At 32.3% G+C, this 19,313-nt stretch overlaps 1 protein-coding gene and 1 pseudogene across 13 annotated transcripts in view; one reads left to right on the top strand and one right to left on the bottom strand.

The window, feature by feature from the left end:
- Positions 1 to 8,512: 8,512 nt before the first annotated feature.
- LOC147823666 (U6 spliceosomal RNA) lies at positions 8,513 to 8,610 on the top strand (annotated as a pseudogene).
- A 1,186-nt stretch (positions 8,611 to 9,796) lies between these two features.
- The window catches only part of Kcnc2 (potassium voltage-gated channel subfamily C member 2), a 188,256-nt gene continuing 178,739 nt past the window's right edge, over positions 9,797 to 19,313 (bottom strand). For 4 of the 13 annotated variants that reach the window (XM_021258521.2, XM_004845018.4, XM_004845019.4 and 1 more), the window contains exons 4-5: positions 17,496 to 17,660; positions 9,797 to 12,893 (exon numbers count right to left, since the gene is read on the bottom strand). In XM_021258521.2, coding sequence (XP_021114180.1) covers positions 12,757 to 12,893; positions 17,496 to 17,660 — 302 coding nt within the window. In that variant the 3' untranslated portion in view covers positions 9,797 to 12,756. Of the gene's footprint in view, positions 12,894 to 17,495; positions 17,661 to 19,196; positions 19,298 to 19,313 lie in introns of all 13 variants that reach the window. The other 9 variants (XM_021258523.2, XM_004845022.4, XM_087192441.1 and 6 more) reach the window with 9 other exon arrangements.

The raw sequence follows: 19,313 nt of genomic DNA on the forward strand, positions 1-19,313 counted from the left end.
CTGAATGCCATTCTATAAATAATAATAAAATCATTTGAAAGTATGCCCATATTGATGCTGTAATGAAAGGAAGACAAAATTATCTTTACAGGCAATTGGAAATAGGTTTAAAAACTCATATGAAAATTTGTTTCATAATATATACAACAAATAAAATCAATTGCACAGGGAAAAATTGTAATTGTTAAATATAAAACTTCCTTGCAAAATAGCAATGATAACATCATAGTTATAATAGCACTTTATATTTCCTGAGAAAAATCACTGTACACAATACTGTGCTACTTATATACATCATCTCCTTCAAAACTCATGAGAAAAGTGTAATGTAAGTATTCTCACCAGTATATAAGTTCATAAAATATGTAGAGCTTAAATTACTTTCCAGAAATCATGTACCTTGTAAAGGATGAGGATAAAATTCCAACTCAAATTTACTTTGACTCTAAAACCCATTTTCTTTACTATAAGTTAAGTAGGCTTATCTACAAAGCATAAGTGGAACCAATTCCTTGAACTAGTTGCGGGGAAGAGGCATCAGGGGAGATCAGTAATGTGATTTTCTGGCCCTCAGAATTATCTATGGCATTCCTGCAGGAAAAAGCTTAAAGAAATGTAGAAGAGCTTTAAAACATAGCAACACAGAGTCTGTGTCAAATTGAAGTAGATTACACTAGTACTTATGTTTGGGAAAGTCTAGTCCAGTGGGTGAGACACAGACAGAGTCCACAGATGGTGAGGAAATCAGTGTCTACTCTATCTCATACACTTCAGTAGATTCTGGAGATACTGAAAAAAAAAAAAGAAAGAAAAGGATAACAAATAATAGTTGACCCTGGACAGGCAAGAAGGAGCCAAATCATATAATGTCTTCAATGGTATGCTTAAAAATGTCTGTGTTTCATGTGTAAATACCTTGGTGTGAGAAACTGAAAGTGTAAATAAGGATAAAAAGGTAAAATAGATAATGTGAAATAGGAAGAAAGATGCAAAGGGGTAGGGGAAGTGGGAGGGGTTGGGGTAAGGAAAGAAGGGAATGGAATTAATATGAGAAAATGAAAAAATGGAAACAAAGCCTTTGTAAATAGGGAGGGCAGGGGAATGGGGAAAAAATAAGAACCAAGATATATTATGTAAAGGTACAAATTTCCAATGATGAATGTCATTATATTGTATACCTTAAATGTACCAATAAAATTAATTTTAAAAAAAGATTAAGTTAAGAAAAGTCTGTGTTTTGTTCAGAGGTTGATAGATGAATGTGGTGAAATACAAATTTCAAAAAGTCAATCTAGGCAACAGTTCAATTTGACAAATGTATATTAAGAATCTGTGATCCTGGGATTATGTCAGGTAGTGGAGACCAAGTTATAAATGCCTGCTGTAGGACTCTGAGGGACAAAGTTAAAGATAAAGATAAAGAGCAGGCAGACCTGACTTAATCATTTCATCAAGTTCCTTGGCAGTGAAATAAAAAGAGTCAGATTGGTCTGGGGATTTATCTCAGTGGTTCCAGTGCCTGCCTGGCAAGTGCAAGGCCCTGAGTTTGATCCCCGGTACAAAAAAAAAAAATGAAAAGAGTAAAAGAGAGAGAGAGAGAGAGAGAGAGAGAGAGAGAGAGGCAGGCAGAGAAATGGGAGCAACTTAATTTACTTACAGCTTTTTGTCAATTTAGTTATCTTAAAAAGAGAGGACTGAACTATTTCAAAATGGAAAGCAATAACTGAATTTTAATGATTTTCAAATAATATTTAGGATATTCTTTAAAACTCCTAAATATTTATTTCAAAATTAATTTCGTTTATACATTGCTTGGAATTATCCCTCATCACTACTCAATCCCTAGAGGTCCTAAAAATTGGTCAGTGGTGATTAGCCCCAACTTATATCTATTAAAGTTAATCAAATGAAGAACACAATATGAGGCTATTGCAGTAGGAATCAAAATTATTTCAATGAGGGAGAAAGACTGAATTTAAATCTGGGGAAAGAGAAGCAGGAATGTTTTTAAATTCCAGGATGAGGTAGTGAAAAAGCACTGGAGAACTTAGGTGGAAGAGTAGTCAGTGTTGTCTGATCATTTGGGTTTGATAGTTGGCACTTACTGAAGTTGGCTTGTACCTTTCCACAAAATCCAGAGACAGAAGCCCTGCCTTTCTTGATGATTGTATCTCAAAAGTGTGGCTCCACAATTCCTTGAGAATAAAAGAAAAAAATCTGGACTATTAATACCACCAAGATTTGGGAGAACATTTACATCTTGAAAGTGCAGGGAAACAATTTATAAATGCAAGTTTTCAAAAGTAAATGAATTAAAAATAGGAAAGTCAGGAACCTAGGGTCAGTAAGAAAACTTTCTAAAGCTTACTCAAGCAGCGAATATTAAGGCCATCTTTATCATAACTAACACTTGGTAACTCAATATTATTTAGGTAACATTTGTGCTCATAAAACAATCTCCCATTTGACACAGCTTATTAGATGAAGGGTTGTTTTGATGGTTCATATGATGCTGTAGAAATTTTCTGCCTGTGGCTCTCTAGCTGATGACAGGTCAGAAAATGTCTTCTAAATGTGAATTCTACATGTCTTTTTCCACATATTCAAGAAATCACGTATAAACACTTAGACATCGATCTAAATAATACCTCTGAGACATACATTTAGTGCCTGAGAAAGCTGCTATCAAAAGAAAAGTCTTTTTTCCACCTTAATATTTTGACCCTTGTACATAAAATTATTGGTCATAAATAACAAATCGATCTAAACTTAAGAAATTTAATTTGGGAAAATAAATCATGATGAAATCTGTCTAAGAATTTGTGAGAAAAATTAATTTAAGCATATTAAAAATTTTAAATGTTTCTTTAAAGAGGCAGCAAATTGTGAATCAGACAGCAGCAAAGGGCAAAGCAGCTCAGACCTCTAACAAAGAAGCATCAGGACATGGGGCCGGGGATTTAGCTCAGTGGTTTCGCTGCCTGCTGCCCAAAAGCAAGGACCCGAGTTCGATCCCCAGTACGAAAAAAGAAGAAGAAGAAGCATCGAGACAAAAGAAATATCTGACTAGCAGAAAATTCAAAGTAATGCAAAAATCCCTACTTAAAGTTGAGAAATAAAAACTGGGCATCTAAAAGATAGTGCTCTAAATTTATTCTTCAATAGGAAATGTGAAAATTGACAATGTTTTCCATTTCCCCATTATGCATTGCAAACCTTTCAATGTCCCCTAGTGAAAAGAATGTCTCTGGTCCTTCTATGTTGAATTTATTCTAACATGGTTTAATAAAGAGAATTATAGAACTATTTTTTTTTACCTTCAGCTTATCTTTTTGTTTCTTTCACACTAAATGACCTTGCTTCAGGAAATGTTCACTCTCCGCTGCTTAATCCTACATCTTTCCTTTGTCTGTATAACCAGCTGTGTGTGTGTTAATCATTATTGTCTTAGATTCTTAAGCTGTCTACCAGGCAGAAATCCTATAATTTTTTTAAGCTTCCTGCTGGCACCCAGTGTGATAAGGAGTAACTACTGCAACAGGAGAAGACATCATGCAGAGCCTTTAAACTAAGGTCCTTTGCTTCTAGAGGGACCAAAATACTGGTGAAATGTGAAAACACAAGTGAAACTAAGTTCTCAGTAGTAAATGTGAGAACTAGATAGATAGATAGATAGATGTATATATAAATGTACCCATACAATATGTACATATAACATATTTAATGAATATATAGTATATATACTGTATATATATTATTATGTATACTAATCTCATACATAAGTCTTTCCAATACAGTCACAAGTTACTGATTTTTTTTTGGTTGTTTTTGATTGGCAAATTAAGAATATCTTTTATCAAGATAGCTTCTCTTTGCCACTAAGAAATAATTGCTTTTAAGTGATATTTTAAGTAACATTGATAAACTATCTCAAAAGGGAAAAACTGAGACAATTGAAGAAAGGTTTCAGGAAGGACTACATGAAAATTATGTTTAGAAGCCTATTCATATACTAGTATTTTTAGTTGTTTCATTTCATTTTTCACTATTTCTAAAATAAAAATGAAGTTTTCATTAATGTCAAAGTATCTTAATTATTTCAGCATGATGAGAGCTCTTCTTGATTTATCAGAAAAATAGTTCTAAGCATTTACCATATTTAACCAAGAGTCCAAAAATTTACTTTCTCTGTATAATAAGCAGGAGCATGATATTTCAAAATTCTGTAATAGTTTATTTGATATCTACATTTAACCAAATACTATAAATAAATGGTCACTGTCAAAATACATGACATTGAGATATATTATCACATGCATAAAATTACTCTAAGCAAAATATTTATTTAAATTTATAATATAACTAAGAAAGTTGTTCTGATGGCATGATTATTTATTGCTAGTGAATAACATTGATATAACCATGTCATTCTTAAATATGATCTTACATGTTTCCATATAATTTCCAATACTTCAAATCTTGGAGTAATTTTCAGGAAAAATATCCTTGCCAAAAACTAAAATAAAATGGACACATGGTAAAAAATTAATGCTCAGGAATCATAAATGACTTAGGAAAATGAATAAATATGGAACATAACTTAATGAGATATGATATGTATTTAAAAATTGATCTGGGAAAAATGTTATCCTGTTACACGTACTTTCAAATATCTATCTGCCATGCTACACAAGAAAAACTCCTATGGATGATTTTGTTGTTTATTCCTTTTTAGCTTAGTTTGTTAATAGTAAACATGCATAAGGCATCTTTATAAGTAATTATATATTTAGGCTGTAATTATATGTTCAGGCATTATATACAGAGGTCTTTAATTTTTAAAGGTTTAGGGTTGAGCACATCTATCTGTTTTTTTAAAAGGAGTAACAGTATTCTCAGGCAGAGACAGGATTAGAAACCAATGTCAGAAATTTCAGCATTCAGGTACCCCGGTGTACTCTCATGTACATAGTTAGAACACAAAAATGAAGAAAGAATGTACTAAAGCTATAAAAGCAAATGGAGGCTAAATTGAGGTGTGATAGGTTAAGCACACACAAACACACACCCAGGAAAAAAATATATGTATATATGTTAGTAAAATAAGACAATAACAAAAGGAAAGAGAAAGACGGACAAATTGAAAACACTTGATTTGTAAAATGGAAAATTAGAGAATTATAGATGTTTTTCTTTTTATTGGTTTCTTTTGTAACTTTTGCTATCTTTATTTTGTAGAGAAAAAGTCCATTTGTGAATTAAACCAATATGTTTATATCTTTAATTCACGTGACAAGAGTTATAATTAATTCGTTTGTGGTATGCATGACTCACAGTGGAAAATGAATTAGGAGCACTATTTTGCCAACTAGGTAAGATAATCAAATTTTAAAATAAGTGCAAAGTAAACATACTCTTAACGTATGATTCATTAATTATACTGTTTAACATTTATCCAAATAAATTGAAAATGTGTGTCACACAAATCTTCATATAGATGTTCACAGCAGCTTTATTCAATGGTGTCCAAAACTTGGAATAAATTGATTCCAGGAAAAATAAAATAATGCTGTTTCATCAGTCAACATGGGGGTTTATGGGAGTCAGGTGATTAACAGAATTTTAGCTTAGGTGTATCCTCTCGTGGGCCCAGGAGTTTCTTGATCTCATCCGGTAATTTTTCCCCAGATCTAGATTGCACAATTTGAATAGATACACTCTGCAGCTGGCAGAATTTCTTTATTTTTCCCTTGACATGTGGAGTTAAGGCTACTATAATAAGCAAAGTAAGATGAAAGCCATGAGAATATCTAGCAAACAAAAAGCAGTACGGAGTTCTTGAAGGGATTGCAGAGATTACTGCCACCATCGAAAACTTGAAAGGTACAAGAGTGATGAGTCTCGCTATATCCCCATTCAAATGGAATATAGAAGTTATAAAGAAAGGCAGTTATAAAAATCAGCCATGACTAAATGACCAGTTATGAGTATTTCCTCCTTACTTTTTTTTTGAGTGTCTTCATTATATGTATAAAATGTCTGTTTATATCACTTTATTTCCATATAATGCAACATGTATCTTACCATTATTAATTTTATATCATAGTATTTATACTATTGGATATTAGAGAGACGATAAATCAATTCTAAAGGGTTTTACCTTCCTCTCTGGAGAAAAGTTTAATGTATTTTCTGAGAAAGCAGAATAGTTACATAGTTCACTATACTCTGAGGGATTGACTTCAACACACTACCTCAAAATTCATGGAAGGTGAAGTACCTTATACGAACTGTCATAGCATCTGCTTATTATCTATGCATATCTTCTAAAATGTTTAGGGATGATGACAAGAAAAAAGTCTGTACATGTTTGGCCCTAAGATAAATTTTTCTGAATATTTCCAATCAATAATTGTTGAATCTTTGAGTGCAGAAGCTGTAGATACAGAGAGTCAACTGCATTGTGTTAATCAAAATTATGATCTTGCTATTCTCCTTATTTGAAAATTAAGCATGTTTTAAGGAGATGCTTTGAGTGTGAAGTTACAAGGGATGGATTTATGATGTTAAATTTTCTGTGTTAATTTGACTGGGCCAGAAATCTGATTAAACCATATTTCTGGATGTGTCTTTGAGAATATTTCTGGAAGAGATTAACATTTGACTCAGTAGAGTGAGTAAAGCAGACTGCTCTACTCAACATGAGTGGGCATGATCCAATCTGTTGAGTCTCTGAGTGGAAAAGAGTGGAGAAAAGGATAATTTCCTCTGCCTGACTGATGGAGCTAGAATATCAGTCTTCTGCTCTTGGACCAGGACTTACAACACCAGCATGACTGGACTTTAGGCCTTTGAACTTGGACGAGGATTTACAGTCTTAACTCTCCTGTGTTTAGGCCTTCCAAGTTGGATTAGAATTTATACTAAGAGTTCTTGTTTTCAGGCTTTCAGACTCAGACTGGAAATATACCACCTACTTTACTGGATCTCCTGCTTCCATATAGCAGATTGTGAGACTTCTGATCTTCCATATTCCATGAAATGATTTCCTATAATAAATCTCTTTATGTAAAACCCAATTATATATATTGGTTGTGTTTTGCTGAAAACCCTGATAAATGCAATGTTCTTCAGTAGACAAATTGACTGTGACACAACTAAAGAATGAAATATTATTCAGTGCTAAAAGCATGAGCTATTGAGTCATGGAAAGACATGGAGAAAACATAAATATATATTTCTAAGTGAAAGAAGCCAACTTTAAATCTGCATATGTATAATTTCCAGAATATGACATTCTGGAAAAGTCAAAACTATCAAGACAGTGAAAAAAAATTCCAATTAATAGATAACAATCAAGGGAGCAATGAATTGTGTGAACGCAAAGGATTAAAAATCCTAAAAGAACAGTGAAACCATTCTGTATGATAAATGGTAACATACATGTCACTATACATTTCTCAAACCCCATAGAATCTATGACACCTATAATGAACTCTAATGTAAGCTGTATGCTTTGGGTGATAATGGCATGCCCCTGTAGGCTCATGGATTCATCAATTACACCAGATGTACCACTATAGTGTGGGTTGTTAATAGTGAAGGAAGAGATGCATGTATGGGAGTAGAGTACACAGGAATGTTCTGCAACTTCTGCTATGAAGTTAAAACTACTTTAGAAAATAAATTCCATTGTATAAAATGAAGCCAGTGGGGGAACACCCCTGCAATCCCAGCTCTCTGACAGGCCAAGATAGGAAACTGCTTTAAAGGAGAATATGGAACAGAAGGAGGAGGCAGAGGAGGAGGAGGGGGAGGAAGAGAAGGGGAAGGGGAATGAAGAAGAGGAGGGGGAAGAGGAAAAAGAGGAAGAGAATGAGGAAGAAGATATGGTACCTGGGACTCTAAGTAGTGGTTGCCATATTCTTCAAGAACATTTATGTTTAAATTTCATAGTCATTAGTCACTTTGACATGATGCTGTGATAAATAATAAAAGAAATAATGTTTTTGTAGACATAATGAAATTATATTTTCTAAACAAAGTTAATTGTTGGAGAATTGTAAAATTTTAAATCAATGTCAAGAATACTGAACTCATGTAAGAGAAAATTCATGTATATCTGTTAGACCGGACCCTTAACTTACAAAATCAATTCATTCAGAAGGGCTGGTTGTAACTCCAGTCGGTCAATCAAAGGGTCAGGCGCCTCTACACAGCCCTCAAAGTCTCTCTCCTGTGTACATGCAGATCTTAGTGTCCTTAGAGAGACATTGGCAAAGGATTTCTCAACCCCACACAGGAAAGAGTGTTGTAATGTTCTTTCCAGAACTCTTTAAGGGTTAAACGTGTATCTGAGACCATCTGGAAGTATAAGCGACCAGCATTCGGGTCATAACTCAAGACTTTGTTCACAACTTAAAACTAAAATTCCCATTGTAACTCAAGTTGTTCGTATTTCAGCCCAGGTATAATTCAAGGATACACTGTGTTTCATAATGTTTAAGCATTTGTGCTCGCTTTGGCGGCACATGTACTAATATTGGAAAAATACAGAGATTAGCACGGCCCCTGTGCAAGGATGACACGCAAATAATGTTTAAGCATTTAGTCAGTTAATTAAATTTGGCAGTAGATATTGAAATATTGCTTTATAGTAATGAAAAACTTTAAACCACATATTTTTATCACATTAAGCTTCTAGGAATTTCAATATTTTAATTGATTCATTTAGCTCAAAATGTTTTCAAGCACATTGTAAATCCTCTGAAATCTCTGCTTTGAAATGTAGACTGTTAAAATATTTATTGTCTTTTTAAGATAAGTTCACTATTGCTAGACTATGAGTCTATCTTGTGATTTATTTCAAAGACAACATGAACGTCTTCGCTTTACATTCATAATTATTCAATCCTGATTTTTTAATTAAAATTTGATGGCAAATATAATCTATTAATATGTATTCTTTACCTTTCTACAAATTTTTCCCTCTTACAATAAATCCTGACACAATTATTAAAAATACTTTATAAGTAATTATATGTGAACACATTTCATGCCCTAAGCTCAATTTCTTAACAGTCTTTTAATAATCAACACAGAATATGTTTAGTCATAAGAAAATTTCTGCCTATGCATTATGGGAAAGTATTGGATTTGTTAACATTTTTTCTTTCATTTTATCCTCCTACCCCTGAATTATGTCATAAAATGTCATAAGATAAATTTACACATATTTCCTCCATACAAATGGAATGCCAGCTCTGTGTGGTATGAGGCTGAAATGTAGATCCATTGTCCAAAGTTAAGACAAAAGCAATTTTCTGATGTTCCATCTACAATAAGGAATATTTAAAACATAATAAACTATTGGAAGGTAGTTACCTGTAGCAAAAATGTGAATGAATAGTTCTCTGATCCTTAACTTTACTACCAAGAAGATGAAAAATATTAGGCTCCAGAAGTATGAGGACTGAATTGAAAAACATAAGTGAAAATTTAGTTTTAATCATAAAATGCCCTATAAATATTAGGTATGAGTGCAAGATATTATATATACTTAATAATCTTACAATTTCAGAATTATGAGAGAAATTTAGGCAAACCAAGTAAGAGACGCAAAGGAAGAAGAAAACACTGGCTATATATCCAAGATTTGAATGAAAGTGAAAGCTATAAATGTTTCAAAACCTTTTCATTTCAAATTCTTTATTATGAAGAGTGTTGGATATGGTGCCAAGAAGCTTAAAAATAGTAAACACTCATGAAAATTGCAACACAAAGAAGGAGCCAAGAAAATAATTTGAATAATTTAATCAGTTCATCCCTGGCTCATTTGCCTTTTATTCTTCATTTCAGTAGTTACATGTCCATCGGTTATCACCAAGGTTATGCATGCATCTTGAAATGTTCACAAAAGGTTCACGATACAGGGGTTCATAATTATGTTATATGTTATATTCAGAATCCCAGGGGAGCTAATAGATTCTAGAAATATTGATTAAACAAGAGGACAAACTCTTACACAGTTTCAACTACAACAATTTCAAAGACAAGTGCAAGCTTCATCTGCCACAGAACTCACAAAAAAGTGATTGAAGAATATCTCTTTTATGCAAAATATACATTTTAGGATATAATTTAATATTCTACTATATACTGACATTATTCCATTTAATAAAAAAATACTCTCATTGCCAGAATTTTATATTTTGTAATATTTATAATTGAGGTAACAATGACAAAAGACTTAAACTATTAGTATGGTTGGTGAATTTCTTTTAAGTCACAACAACTCTTTCAGAACTAAACAAATATGAGACTAAAATAGATCAGCTTTGACAAAAAGACAAAAAGTTGTGTAACACAATTAACAAGCTGATAATGTAAGTGGGCTGTAAAACAACGATACAGTCAGCATTTATGGATCCACCCATAAAGTAGAAATACACAAAATTAAGACAGGCCTATACCACATCAGTATACTGCCTTGTATAAGTCACAGCACAAACTACAGCAGGCCCATGAGGAGGAATGCAAAGAAACATGGGCCTTAGTTGAAGCTTCAGAGATGTTTATCATGAACTTGGCTTCCCTCGATGTGAGATGGCCAAAGCTGTTGTTCCATGCACACATATTGGTATTTACAGTTGTTGCTTCATGGCCACCAGTCAGTCTCCAAGCAGAACACTCACATGAGGAGCACCAGATCAGTTCCAGCCATTGTTCTCCATAATTCTTGAACAGGTTTTAAGTGCCTCATGAAGATGTGGGGACTCCTTCCAAATACAACCTGGTCAAATCAGGGCACATTCAGTAGCAGAAGTTGTTTCCAGTACAATTCTTGGTGTGGCTAAATTCCACTGTCCCTTTTTCAGCAGTCAAAAATCCATGACAAATTCTGTACAACACTGCAGTCAATAACAGCAGCACCAGACGGCATATTAATTCTTTTACCATAAATGTGTGTGTAATTATAACATTCTATGTTTGGTGTTATCAAAAGGATCACAGTATCTCTAAATATCAGATATGTATGTCTGGATAAATACATTGCTGTACAAGATCTCTGACATGCAGTTCATGCTCTAGGACTCAAGGATATAGAGTAATACATGTTTCTTTGCCAATAATAAAAGTGACAATTGTCTTCTTAACCAAAAATAAACATGAGAATTAGGAATTAATCAACAATCTCAAGATTTCTAAATGTCTTAAAACTATGATTTATTTTTCTATTTATATTATGGCGTTTCTCTCCTCTCATAAGCCCAACACACCAGATACCCTATTGCTTTCGCATTTGATAAGGATGTGTAAACAGACTTCCTTCCACTTAAACTCAATAAGACTCCCTTGGGATTTTGCTGGAGTGCAGTGATGAATGCTGGTTGCTAGGTAGTAGAAATTTACACTGCATTAGGCAACCAAGTACAATGGTGAAATTGCTGCTTAAATGCTGCTTATCAAAAAGATTCACAGTGTGGACTAATTTAGGTAGTTTACAGGGCATCGTTAATTTATACTCAAAGCTGAGAGGCTGCTCCAAATAGCAAAGAAGACGAGAAACAGGAAGTGAGGGGATCCAGTACTAAAATCATGAGTAACTTTTCAAGGCATTTCTACATTTCATGGAGACAGACGGCAAATACAGTCAAGACAGGGAGCTAAAACAGAAAGACAGAGACAACATACAGGACAAAGCACCTGATTAAACGCTGCCTGGAAGTCTGATTTGTCGTTTAATTCAAAATTTTAAGGCAAGTCGAAAAGCCTGCAAATACCAGTGACCAAAACAAAGGAGGAGGGTAAAAATACACTAGAACTTTGGGTAATATTTGACATTTTGCTTCTGAAAATAATGACAAATTTTGGGATTAAGAAAGTTACCCTAGTACCAAGCAGCAATTTCTGACTAAACAATGCAAGCCTGGCTGGCAGTTACCTTTCTTTCATGTTTTGTGCCTTCCCAAGTCATTAAGTAAGAGATCTGGCATCGGCTTGTGTGTAGCCAGTAAAGACAACCTCTTTGCAGTTATCTGTGTACAAACAACCAAAGACATTCAGAACTCCAATACAGCATTTTTTTAAGAAAAGTAAATTAATCAACAAATTAAAACTCTTTTAAAACACACATTTTTACCAAAGAATAAGGGAAAAAATGACGAGGAGAAACTCATCTTCCTGCTCCACATTTCCACATGCAGAACAGTCAACCAATGTTTTCATATTAGCAGGATGATTTGATGCGAAATACACATATCTTGGAGCCATAGTTCTCAAACTCTGCAACGTTGCTATCGGTGACAGGGACAAGATGGTCCATGCAAATGAGCTGACCAAAGTCATATTGTATGCAATTCAGATAGAATCCCAAACATCTTCAGAATGGTTTCACAAGAAAGGAAGTTCCAGTAAAGTAGCTGGCATTTGGAAGCATGCTGCTTTAAATGTATCTCCCTGAATATACATTTATGTGTTAGAGTACTGGCCAATATCTGACACTATGCGTCATTTTATTGCAAGGGGATATCAGGGCAATTAGTATAGAGAAGTAATAATACTACTTTAGATAATCTTTAAAGCCAGGATAGGATTTGTTAGCTCCTCGTGTGGCATATCTGATTTCAAATAGTAGACTCATGCAGGACTTCTACTGTATTGATGGAGCCTGGAGTAATTCTACTTTTAATTATTTTCATTATGGGATAAACAGTACTGGAATTAATACAATTTAGCTAGCTGATGCAGTTTGGTTTACAAGATAGATGGGATGGGAGATCGAGAACGTCTCAGAGGGCAAGGAGAGCTGTAGGGTGATGTTACTGGAGAGAGTCTCAGAGCATTGCCTGCCAAGCCCGCTATGTTGTTTAAGCTTCGGGATTTTTCATATCCTTTCATGAAAAAATGCACAAACATCAGTTGAATTCAACCAGAAAATAGACACAGACAAACAATATCATGCAGAGTAATCAAAAGTGCTATTTTTGAGCTCAAAGAAGAATTTTAAGAATTCAATACTGAGACGATTTATAAGTTTAAAAAAGTGAAACTCACTGTAAGTCATTTCCAAAAGATTAAACCAGCTATCACAAATTACAGTTGTAAAAATCAAAAATATATCACTTAAAATTAAAATTAGATTAAAATTAGTATTGTTTGAATTTCAGCATATAGAATACGAGAACTTTCAAGAATTAGGTAAAGCAATTTAAGTAAGATATGGACTCAATTAATATTTTTAAATTTCAAAATGTACTTCTGAAAATAAAAGAAATAATAAGCCATTTTTCTCCTTTCATTTTTATTGCTTGATAAACTAGTAAAACATGCTTAAGTGAACAACTCCTTTTCCTGCATATTCATTCTTCTACATTTATAGAGTTTAAATGATGATTCTTAAATAATAACATTTAATGCCATTATCTGGGAGATGTAGAATAGAATGTCCCTTTCTAATCCCTTGAATAAAAATAGATGAAAAGAAAGTAAATTAAATATAAATTGTGTCATAATTTCAGTGAAATACATCTGAATTTGATTGTTTTCAACCCACTTCTCCCCTTTCCTTCATTGCCTAGAAATTGAGAAAATGTTTATTTTAATTCCCCCTTTTTTCTATTATCTTTCATCTAAATCTTTTGTTCATGATAACCATAGAGAATAAAACAGCCTTTCACAAACTAACCCAGTGATTTTCCTTAACAACTCAAGTGACACTCGATTAAAGTGTTCTTTGGAAGGATTCATATATCAGTGTATTTTTTATTACAAAATATTAACAAGTAATTTAATGAAGTAAGAATCATCTAGTATAAAGCTTAAAATGAAAATTCCTAAAAGCAGGATGAATATTGATTAAAAATAACCTATTACACAACTTTGGAGATGAATTTTCTGACAGCTCCAGTGAAGAACGGTTATGTAGCAGGAGAATAAATTTCATTTTGATCAACCAAAGGTGAGCAAGTACATACTATTCCAGCGAACTTCTTCTCTGGGTTAGAATGCATAGCACACTTTTGACTCTACTGAGCACACAGCATGCTTGATGATTGTAGAAGGAAAAAAAAAAAGTCTTTTGTTTATCCTCATGTTCCTACTAGCTACTCCTTTCTTTAATTACATCTTTTGATAGAACTTCCAAAAACGAAGGCATTGCTAGTCCTCTTCCTTTCACTGCAAGAAGAGAGGTGACTTATCTGACTATTTGACTTATGTGAAGCCAGGACAGAAATGTATACCAATTACAAAAATAATCTATGACATGAAAAACCTGGCCAGGAAAAGAAAGGGAATGATGAATTCCTCCTACTCCCACACATAAACACTTAACCTTCAGGGGAATACATGTCTTCTCTGAGATTTTTGAAAATGGAAATTTATGTCTTCCATTAATTACAATAAAGTTTTCTAGAATGTAATCTCTGTTAATTAAAGAATTATCTCTCAATGTTTGTTAGTATTCTTTGTAATAAAACATGAGAGATGGTATGTATTTCATTCTATGCTGGTAGATGTTACAAGAGTTAATTGGAGGATATTTTAAATAATTTTTTGAATTGCAGTTAATTTATTCTTACATAAAAATCTCATTGCCTGGAGGGTTAGTTATTACTGCTTTTCTGTAAAGTAGCTAAATATTAAAATTGGAAATTACAGAAAAATAAATTCATTCTACACAGAATTGACTGTCATGTATAAATTTATGCTAGCCTGTAAACATTGATTAGTGTTGATTAAAGAGAGAAATGGTTAATATTCATGAAGCAAAAGAGGTATTAATTCCTAGAAATCATCATTGTAAAAATTATGACTTTATCTCTACAATCTCCATGCTACCTACAGGACCTCTAAAAATATAAAAATCTATTTAATAGTTTTATATTAATCATACAAGTAATAAGTAAATTATGACTGTGGTTCTAAGTGTTAGCTATTTTCAAAATTATAATTTGTAACATAAATATCATTTATCCTGCTTATAGGTCCTTTTACTTTTAATGCTTATAATTTCAATATCCACTTGAAAGGGTTCTCTTTCTAATTTAGTAACAATTATTTCATAAAATCACATATTATTCACATACTTTTATATCTCCTTATTTTACATGTTTACTTATGGTTAGAAATTTTGATAAAATTTTGCCTAAACAAGTTTTTCCTGGACTAGTTAAAAATATAAGTCTTGCGAATAAAAAATATTATACCTATTTTGAACCAACATCTGAATATACATCTTGTATTTTATTCAGTTCATAAGAGCATGAGATTGTTTTGGGCAATGTTATAAGTGACAATTCACATTCTAGGCATGAGTATGTTTTTGTTTACATCATATGCTTTCTTAAAAACTACTATATAATAAAGGCCTATGTTCTGTGTGTTAGAAATTCATGCTTTAAAAGAATCCTCAAGTTTTCTTCACGTCTGCCCAACTATACTTTGTAAATAATAGAAGGAATGCAGTGGAAATCCAATAAGTAGTTCCTTTTCATTTATATGAAAGAAATTTTAGAATTCTAAAATTAAATAGACCAATAGCAAAGGTAAATGAAGGGATCCTATAGTAAATAAATGTCTGAGTAGAAGTAATACATGATATCTACACACTTCATAAAAGAGAAGACTAATTGAATGAGTCCTTGGTAGATTATGGTGAGATATCACATTAAAGAGGTTAAATTACCCAGAAATGTTATCATACCTAGGAAAGAAAAATAAATAGCTACAAAAAGAACTAAACAAGAGTGGAAAAGTTGATATGACTAAAAAATGACAAAGCATAAAAGCTCATAAAAGATTTTTTAAGATGTACTCAATAATACAGAAAGTTTGTGTTTGCAAAATAAAATTTCATGTAAAATAGTTTCACATAAATTAAATATCTTATTTATTGCTTTGCTCATAAAACTTTTCAATTGTACACTAAAAGTTTATATTTACCTAATACCTTATAATTTGTAAAGACTTTTCTCATTTGTAATTTCTTTTGACAGTTTAAAATTCAAACTATTGTCTAACATAGAAAAAAATGTCTCATGAAATCCTGAAATATGTAGACTTCGTATTAATGTTTCATGGAATACTTCATTAAATGCACAAAATATGCATAAATTTAATCACATAAACATATGAATATGTACCAGTATATACTATATGCAAGTATACATGTACATATATATATAACAACTTATGAAATGCAGAGTATATTCAGTATATATTAGTTAGATATTATTATCATTATTTAATATATGCACATTATTTTGTTCAAATACTGTGATAGCATATTAACTATCTTCACAAAATATTTAAATTTTTCTAGCATATAGGGAAATGTAAGGTAGTAAATAATCAAACACATTCAAATGGTTGAAATACATTGTAGTTCAACAAGCAGATGCAGACAATGAAAATAACTGGAATGGAGAAATATTTGAAATACAATTAATTAGGAAACAAAAGAAGAGTCTTGCCTTTTCTTTTGATACTCAGATATAAAAACAGGATAATATAATATGATCAGAAATAAATGAATGAGAACTACAGCACGAATAATGAAAATTTTCAGAAAAAGGTCATCATGAAATATTTTAAGCTTTAAATGGCAAAAAGTCAAGCAGGGAGAAACTGCATTTAATACCAAATAAGCACATTAAAAATGCAGTTCATATGAAAGTTTTGTAATTTGTTTTCATTCAAGTTTAGTCAATAATCCTTTTAAAAAATCACAGATCTTTCTGTTATGTTTGATACCACCTACTATTTTCATTCATTGGACAAATCTTTATTACTTACTATGTGTCAAGCACTGTGTAGTATCTGTTGAAAAATAGTAATAAACTTAAAATTATTTTATTGTTCCTAAAGAAAAATTCTACATGTACATTTTAAGTTCACAAGTAATATATATATATATATATATATATATATATATATATATATATTTCTATATATAGCAGAGGAGTTTTTACTTTCAAAACTCAGACATTCAGGTAAACCCCTAATAAAAACTGCTGAAGTATTATATAAGAGATTTAGAGTATGTTTAGGACTTTAATTAGAAAAAAACTTTAGCATTGTCTTATAGTCACCAATTACTTATCAAATACATTCATAGAGCCAATTAGTTTTATTTGTTGTAGTAAAAAAAAATCCTTTAAAGACCGCTGGGTACATTATATTAAAATAGTGAGATGAGTGATTTAATATTTATTTACATATTCCATTAAAATTCTGCCCACAGACAAATGGAAAATCAAAAGAAGAAAGAAAAAAAGGTGAAAGGACTTTCAGATATGACAATCAATTAGGCTATTATGATCTGCATTTTTAAATGTTTATAATGAAGGGAAATGTGATGGTGGGAAGAAAAGAACACTGCATGCAGTCTTTTCCAGAAAATGATGAATGAGCAATTTACATCACTCTGAATATTGCCAGCACTTATTTAATTGCTAAGTCACCTGTTATGATCTGATTAAATGCATGCCTACCTTTCCTGATCCCTTCATCAGAAGCACACGTGTAAGCACCTGTTGTCAGTAGGAAACATGTTTCCCCTCTTCTGTTTTTGTCTCTGGTACTAGAACGTCTGATGGAGAGCCTTTCTGGGGGTGATAATGGTGGCTCACTTCCTGTACTGTCGTCACCTGATAACACTGGTCACAGCACCATGCCCATTGACAAACAATGATGGATGAGGAAATGAGACAGTACAAAGTTTACACCATATGCCCATAGTCCAGTCACTCAATATACAAAACATGATAATTACATCACAATAAAAAAGAATCATCACAAAAATATCACATGGAGAAAAATGGAAATGTATTGTAAAGGAGAGAAATGTTCTTTGGAAAATTTTAATTCCTTTTCTGGATTTTGTCTAATAGAAAATTGGCTTTTATGCCACTAGTATGAACTCAAAGTAAGTGAGATAATGAATTAGCACAGAAATTATCTTACAATTAGTTACATGCTGCTCAATTACTATGAGTGGGAATCCCTAAAAGTTCAGACTTCAAGAAACAAAAAGTTAAGTAAATATTTGTTTGCACTTCTTTTAGACATTCTTTTACTATTTTCTGAATGTAATTTTTTCAGAAATATTAATAAAAATAATCCTAATGCACAAATGTTTATGTCTAGGTACTCAATTTTGAAGTAGCAAAATATTTTTGCACATACAGTGGAACTAGATCAACTTCTCTAAATGTCCTTGAAATAACTGTTTACTTCTGTATTCTTGCCAAAGACTTTTGCATTCTATCAGCCTAAATACTAGCTTGTCATTACAATGTTTACCAGAGACGAGAGTGTGTCCTCTTTTTCCATGCCCTTCATAAAGGTTCTGCATGGATACTCTGAGAGCAGTCTAATGAGTTGAACAACAACACCAACTAAACTCCCCCTTTCCTAAAGACATTCTTAACAGTTTTCAGATATATATTCACAGAATTTACAGGCCAATCACTAAATTAACAGAGGAACTGTGAATAAAATATTTAAATAGCTGTTTGGCTCCAGCCACATTTTCTTTCTGTTTGTCTCAAAAATGTCTGGAAGCTAAGAAGGGTGAAAATAGCACCTGTCTCATTCATTAGTTTGCTTGCTGTGGCAGTTGGTATTATTTCTCAATGATGTAAAATTATTCACATGGGATCCTCACAAGTCACTTTTCCATAAGAAAAGCTTGACATATGCCTAAGTCATAGGAAATGAATATACTTTACATTTTCATAATATAATAAAATCTATTTACATTGTTAAACTACAAAGTGGTTCATCTGTGCAAGATATGGTAGACTAGAGCTGACATTATTGCCAATGACTTTGGCATACTGAATATCAATTTAGAAACAATCGATGCTAGAGTTCCTATAGAAAAGGAAGGAGTAGGGATTCAGGTAACCTCAAGCAAAAAGTTCACCAAAATTCAGTCCTGGATGGGAGCAGAGTCCAATGTATAGCGAATAAAAGAAAATCCACAGAGAAATTCAACTCTGCCATTGAGTAGTCAAAGCAGTTTGTTTATGCCCTAAATAATTATGGATTAATAATGTTACATGGTATCTTGCCTCACCAAAGGGACTATATTGAGATGACCTACCAAATTTAAAAAAAATGAAAATTTAATCATCCACAATATTAGTAAGAAAGATCTTTGTTATTGAAAGAATTATCTTCCATATCACCTCTTTGGTGTTTAGACCTTTGATATGTAAGCATCCATTCTTCTTAAATAACTTCTTGTGAGTTAGGTTGAGATGCATAGCCCCATATGGCAGAGATAAAACTGAGTCAAACACACC

Source organism: Heterocephalus glaber, unplaced genomic scaffold, assembly GCF_053883595.1.
Source record: "Heterocephalus glaber isolate CG9 unplaced genomic scaffold, H.glaber_assembly_v1.0 deba00001571, whole genome shotgun sequence".
NCBI lineage: Eukaryota > Metazoa > Chordata > Mammalia > Rodentia > Bathyergidae > Heterocephalus > Heterocephalus glaber.